This window comes from Platichthys flesus, chromosome 20 (genome assembly GCF_949316205.1).
Source record: "Platichthys flesus chromosome 20, fPlaFle2.1, whole genome shotgun sequence".
NCBI lineage: Eukaryota > Metazoa > Chordata > Actinopteri > Pleuronectiformes > Pleuronectidae > Platichthys > Platichthys flesus.
In genome coordinates this window covers 14819728-14826376 of record NC_084964.1, presented here as the reverse complement: position 1 = coordinate 14826376, position 6649 = coordinate 14819728, and the positions used below count along the sequence as shown (strand labels likewise).

The following is a 6649-nucleotide window of genomic DNA, read 5'->3' as shown; positions in this document are numbered from 1 at the left end:
GTGATGTGGATCTAATATGGGCATCTTTCATGGACCCAAAGCGCTTACTGTGTACCATGTGATCTCATAAAGACTCCTACATGCCCATCCTCAGATACACCCCTTTATTTCGGTCTTTAATACCGAGCTTCAAAGAAAAAGCTTCTGTTTCCTTGATAATTTTTCATTGTGTATGTGGAATGACAATATCACGGCGAACTGCGGAAACTTGTCTTGCTAGGACCTCGGTGGTTCCGTCTACATCTGACTCCGTGGCCTGATGAGACCAAAGTTAAATCAACACGTTAAAAAGAAAAATGATCCCTCAGATTTCTGACAAGCCCTCATCCCCCTGATCGTTTGATAGTGACAGCTGTGGTCGTCAACAGGAAATGAACAAAGGCTCACTTTAGCTGACTTTCATCAAGTTTTCATTTATTGGGTTTCCAGTAGGACAGGAGGTTGGGGACCTGCGAGGCAAACCACTTTGCGTTGGGGAGGAATGCAGAGCCGGCCAACAAAAAACCAGAACCCAACATCAGACGCACCAGAAGCCCCCCCACAGGTGAATTTAAAACTTCATGTTTGGACACCACAGTGCTATGACCACACTGAAACACTGCTGGGGAACGTGAGGGTCGGGGGGGGGCGGGGGGGCTCGACAGTGAGGGCGACAGGCAACCGGATCAGTTGATCTCGGTGACGCGCTTCAGAGAGCCGATGGTGGGGCTGTTGCTCCCCCACTCGCTGTGCCTCCTGTACTCGCCGGGGCGCAGGAAGTACTGGCGCCCCCTGTAGTTGCTGTGTTCGTGCAGCATCCAGTAGCCCTCCATGACGTTGGCGGAGGAGATGTCCCGGGTGTGGAAGCGCTCGTGCAGGTCGGGGCAGTCGTCCATGAGCTCCATGTTCTGGCCGCCGAAGTCGGAGCGCTCGAAGATCTTCATCCGGTAGTTTCCGTTGTACTGGAGAAGAAGAAGTGAGAGAATGCAACGATACCGCCATTACACAGACAAACACATTCACCTTATATATTCTCACAGTCGAATAGAACAACGTGGCTATTTGACAAAAAGTGATGGATAAACTTTTCCCTCTCACACTGATCCAATGACCGGGTCTACTTTTTGCACTGCTGCTAAGGGTCAAGCCACAAAGAAGAGAGGATTTAAAATAGCCACAGGTATTGGAACTGACAGGTGGGAACAGTGGGACTAGGCTTGAGAACTAAACCATCCCAAACTGGCACTTCCACAGAGGAACCTCGAGTGGGAACATTGGTTGCTTCAGTTGAGACTCACAGGTGGCACCATACGGCAGGAGCGGATGCAGTCGTTGAAGCCCGCCCAGCGCTGGTAGTCGGGGTACTCGCCCTTGTGCAGCATGTACTGGTAGCCGGTGTAGTTGGGCTTCTCGTAGGCCACCCAGCAGCCACCCTCAACTTTTATCGAGTTGCAGCGGCTGAAGTGGTTCTGCATCTCCGGGCAGTCACTGCTGCACTCGTAGTGACGGCCCTGGAAGCTCCTGTCTTCGTAGAAGATAACCTGCACGTGACGGACAGAGAGATGTGATTACCACAGCCATGCATGTAATGTATAGTACACCTTTACATTTCAAGTTGACCCCCCCTCAAACTGTGTAGACTCTCATCAGCAATGATACGTATAACTGCAATGTATTAGCTCATATTTTTTGTAAAGGATTTTTGGGAAAGATCAATTAAAGTATTCTGAGAAATGTCTCAAATGATATACAAGAGTAAAATTTGAATGATGTTATTGCATCTGGTGTATTTCAGTAACTAAAAACTCTAAGCATATTAATAACTGCACTTTTTACCATCCTCAGCAGAAGACGGAGGCGTACATGGGTTTCTTATTTGGCAGTTAAAGTTGTTTAATTTCATCTATTCCATTTTTTTATCCAATTCCTCCCTGTATGTCCTGAAAATATGCCCCAGTACATATCTACCCACAGATGGATGAGTTATCACTCATTTAGCATTTCATTGACCAAATCTTTTTACTGTATCTTTGCAGCATTTATCAGTTTAGTATTGATTAGTACACAGCATCAAACACCAGAGTTGCTGTTACTACATACACATTTCAAATTGCACACTTACCTTGCCCATTGTCACTGTGTGAAGTTCAGCCCAGGCCAGATACTGGGCAGTACCAGGCCTCTTTATAGACCCCGCTTGGATCGGGGGTTTTGCAAACACGAGACAAAGCTCTGTCGTGTCAGCACACTGCAGCAGAACACTATAGGTGAGATACAGCCGTCGCTTTGTCTCTGTCAAAGCTCTCTGTCTGTCTACGGAAAATACTGTACAGCTGCACATTCTCCCCGGGGCTACAATAACAGTCACAACACCTGCCTTTATTTCTATGAATTCATTTTTTTTCATTCATTATTTTTCATTTAGACTTATTTCGAGCATTTAAATAAAATAAAAAAAGAAATGATCACACAAAGATAATGATAATAAATACATTTCTGTGAATGCCAGAACGTGTGAGGAGAGGCATGGTGGAAAAGAGAAAAGGTTTGGTTTGTTACTGAAGGTATTTGATGTGATGTAGAGTTCAAGTTTGAAAGTTTGAACATCAACACTAAGTCGGAAAGTAAATCGACTCCCAGGACCAATTAATCTGCTTTAGGCTCATGTGCATATTTTTGCAAGGATATGTTCAAATGACTATACAGGACGCATTTTTTTGTTTTAAAATCAAGTCTTTAATGTTCATATGAGTTGCGCATTAGGTTACATGAGAGTCCTCATTCTCCTGAGTGAGCCCACCATGGGGTCGTGGCAGCCCCAGTCGCCACAGGCCCTGTACTCTCCAGGGCGCAGGAAATACTGGCGCCCCCTGTAGTTGGGGTGCTCGTAGAAAATCCAGTATCCCTCCAGGATGTTGCAGGAGTAGATGTCGCGGAAGCGGAAACGCTCGGACAGGTTGGGGCAGTCGTCCATGAACTCCATCGTGTGTCCCATCAGGTCAGGCCTGTTGTAGATCCTCATCCTGTAGGATCCTCTGTACTGGATGGGAGAGAAAGCATGAATATGATTATTATGCCGTTTGGGTTCTAGAGAGCTGTGTGTCCTCGGCTGATCCTTCCACTTTGGATTAATTTGCGTACTTGGTTTCTAAGTAACTGCAGATGCCGAGGAGCAACAGCTCTCTTCCAGCATGACAAGATTAGATTCCCCCCTCACTAAACTGCCAGAAACACTCAATGTGACTAACAGAATTAAGATGAAGGCACCGAGTCTTATGGGGGGGTGCATCATATTCTTTTTAAAGGCTGACTCGGTCTCCTTGTGGGCCTTGCAACAGAGACTTTCATGCCATGACCTGCCTGGGTACCTGCAAATGACATCAAAAGGCTTGTGATTGACATCCATTTCTAAAGCGGCATCTGATGCGCACAAGGTGAGTGGTGGGGGATGGAGGGAGGGAGGGAGGGAGGGAGGGAAGTGTGTGTGGGGGGGGGGGCAGCCGGTCCTATCTGTCTGTTTGATTGACTTACGGGGGGGAACATCTGGCAGGAGCGGACGCAGTTGTTGAAGCCCATCCAGCAGTGGTAGTCGGGGTACTCGCCGGGGCCGAGGATGTACTGGTAGCCATTGTAGTTAGACTTCTCATAGGCCACCCAGTGACCCCCGCTCACACGGATGGAGTTGCAGCAGTTGAAGTGCCTGAAGGTGTCCATGCACTCACTGCTGCACTCCCAGTGGCGACCCTGGAAGTTGCGGCCTTCGTAAAAGATTATCTTGAAAAAAAGGGAGAAAGAGAGAGAGAGTGAGGCATGCATCACTCAAGTCAGGTGGACTGGTTGCAATACACGTGAACGGACTGTAGGGGACACTGCTCTCCCTGGTACAAGCTCAGCCTCTTCAGCTTTTTTACAATTGCTTCCTTTTATTTAAACAACAACATATCGTCCAAACTGAGCAAGCTGTCAAATCTTCAAATTAAAGGAGCCAAAACATTTTTTGTCACATAAATACAATATATCCGTCGGATGTGGAAGCCATTTTAGATTTAACTTGTTGATGTCCAGAGTCACTTTCATTCTAAAAACCTTTAGGTAATGAGGTTAGTCTCAACTAGCTTTCTAGCTCACACTTTTTCGGCCTCTCTCCCTCTTTCGCTGAATCCTCTCTCCCTGTTACAATATTCGACACACGTTCCCAAACCATTTTCTCTCCACCTCCTCGTCAAAGCTGTTTCCATATTGCATGTGAGCTCATACCTTTCCCATGATTGCTGTGGATGTGTGCGCACCATGGACCTAGACACTATTACTGGTCCTTTTATACTCTCCCACTGATGATGAGGCCTCTGACACGTCAGGAGCTACTAGTCTTTTTTACCTTTTCAGATGCCGACCACTGTTCCCTTTGTCTGACAGCCCACGGGGGAACTTATCTCCTGTCTGCTAGAGTTTACCTATAGAATTGACGCCCCCCCACCCCCCCCACCCACCCATCCACCCACCCACCCGAACCCGTGCCAAAAAATGAACACCACACAAGTGCTATTCTGTGTTTGCGTGACCCTTGTAACGCCACAACCTTCTGATGCAGCCTTTTGAAATATCGCACAAAGGCCCTTTAGGTGTGCGGCCCCCCCGACAACAAAGCCTTTAAAGTGTACAGTTGTGTGGGTCAGTTTGGCTGCCGCGCTCTGTAAAACTAGCACTTAACCAAGTCATGATTTTCATGTCGTGTCTCACTCGGGTAGAAAATACTAAGTTACTCCGTTTCTTTTTTTTATCCAGTCCCCTAGTTCCAGTGAGTTTGGACGGGCGCCTCCTCTAAAGTGGTGCAGGCCATATTGTAATTGTTGTTCAATTCACGTTAAAGGGAAGTGGTGTTGATACTGTGGACTGAGTCAAGCTTTTGTGTTGATGTAATCTACAGTGATCTGTTGTCTCTTTTCGCTTCCATAGCCTGCAGTTGTACTGTGATGCCAGACGGGACCGGTTTGTTTGCAGATGTACAGACAGAACTGCTCTGTGTGCTTGTGTGTGTCTCTGTGTGTGTGAGTGTGTGTGTGTGTGTGTGTGTGTGTGTGTGTGTGTGTGTGTGTGTGTGTGTATTTGTGATATAAAAGCAGGGGTTCGGGGGCATGTGTGCGTTTCATTCTTTTGTATAAATTGATAGATGTTTGGACTTGAGTCTTTGACTTGTAAGCATATAGCCCAGAGCTGAAGGGGAAAAGGCCAGAACGAGTTGCTGCCATGCATTGTGTTCCCAAAGCCCAGCTGATGCCAGAAAGGTCACCTCTTTCGCCTTTCATCGGGATAAAGAGCTCATGCCCCCTCTCCACTCTGTGTGGGTTTTGCAGCTTCAACCGTGTCAAAAGGCAAATGTTTCCAGAAAGCACAATAGCCATTATGTTCCCGGGCCAAACACACCGCTACTGTGGTGATGGTATATCTGGAGCCATATGACACTGTTTCACTTTTTAAGGAACAGCGTTGATAAGCCTTTCGCGTCTTTGATCATTCGTCGACTTGAAACCCTCGCAGGCTTCAATAGGTTTCATGTTTGAAGCTGCACTGTTTTCCGATGACACAAGTAGATCATTGATATTCTTTCATCACACTGTGCCGCGTAATTGTGGCAGATTATCAGACGGGATGTTGTTTTGTTTTTTAGAGTTTCTGGAGCAAATAGTTTCTCCGGGAGGTACGCTCTTTTATTTTAATAAATCAGAATGTATAAGGAACAAATGCTGAGATATTTGTTATATGTTTTATTCGTGGATAAATGATTTCTTTCATCGTGACAATTTAATGTACGAACCCTTTTTACTCGGTCTTGGTGCGAGAGGCGTTGGAATGACAGGGAAGCTCATGTCTGGCTGGAGATTTGTGTTCAAACTCTGGAGCAAACATCCACAGAGCTGAGGGGTCTTTGATTTGGAAGTTCTGCTCAGCTTGACCTCTGACCTTTGCATTGAGAGAAACATGTAACTGAGGTGCAATACGATCTCTTAACCAAGAAAAAATTATGTCATCATCTTCCTCGCTCTAATTTTTCGTCACTGAGAAACATCGCCTAACCCCAACTCATTAGTCGGGACCTTGACTCCCTCCACCAAACGCAGCTTCCAGAGGGGAACCTTGTTTCGCAGGCTCTCAAATGATCATCTTTAAATCTGCTACAAGACATCTCCTCCCCACCCTGAAGGGAAAGCAACATCACAGGGGCCCCTTGCCTGCTTTCTCAGTTCCCCCCGGAGGAGAAGAAAGCTACCCGCTGTGGAGCGCTCCACTCTTCATCTCCAGAAAGACGTAAGAGAAGGAAAAGGAGAGGGGAACAGAGTGTGTGTGTGTGTGTGTGTGTGTGGGGGGGGGGGGGGCTAGATCTACGGCTCCATTGTGTCCGAGGATCTTATTGTGCAATCTGTGCAATCTGTGCAATCGCGGGGGAGATGACGACACGATTAGCCTGCAGAATGACTGTCAGTCGGGGGACCTCTGTGATTGATGTGCACCCCACAGAGACGGGAGAAACTTTGACAAGACAGCAGCCCCAGCACTAGTTAACTTGCAACCCCCTTCACCCCCCCCCCCCTTCTATCCGGCTTTCAAATGAAAAATAAAAAACCCAATAACATTTGTGTCGCTGATACCTAATTAGAATTGGAATGTGCAA

The 6649-nt window shown here is 47.0% G+C and overlaps 2 protein-coding genes across 2 annotated transcripts; both read right to left on the bottom strand.

Annotated features, from left to right (window-relative positions):
* Positions 1-393: 393 nt before the first annotated feature.
* crygmx (crystallin, gamma MX) lies at positions 394-2226 on the bottom strand. The gene is made up of 3 exons (XM_062413646.1): positions 2102-2226; positions 1278-1520; positions 394-941 (listed from the first exon to the last, which is right to left on the bottom strand). The coding sequence occupies exons 1-3, from the start codon at positions 2108-2110 to the stop codon at positions 666-668; spliced, it is 528 nt and encodes a 175-aa protein (XP_062269630.1). The 5' UTR covers positions 2111-2226; the 3' UTR covers positions 394-665.
* A 465-nt stretch (positions 2227-2691) lies between these two features.
* crygmxl2 (crystallin, gamma MX, like 2) lies at positions 2692-4364 on the bottom strand. Its single transcript, XM_062413647.1, has 3 exons — positions 4237-4364; positions 3511-3753; positions 2692-3019 (listed from the first exon to the last, which is right to left on the bottom strand). The coding sequence occupies exons 1-3, from the start codon at positions 4243-4245 to the stop codon at positions 2744-2746; spliced, it is 528 nt and encodes a 175-aa protein (XP_062269631.1). The 5' UTR covers positions 4246-4364; the 3' UTR covers positions 2692-2743.
* Between the last annotated feature and the right edge of the window lie 2285 nt (positions 4365-6649).

Coding starts and splice junctions, on each gene's coding strand:
- crygmxl2 (XM_062413647.1), bottom strand. Junction 3,020..3,510: donor CCTGCCAGATGTTCCCCCCC/GTAAGTCAATCA, acceptor TCTCCCATCCAG/TACAGAGGATCCTACAGGAT.
- crygmx (XM_062413646.1), bottom strand. Junction 942..1,277: donor CCTGCCGTATGGTGCCACCT/GTGAGTCTCAAC, acceptor CTTCTTCTCCAG/TACAACGGAAACTACCGGAT.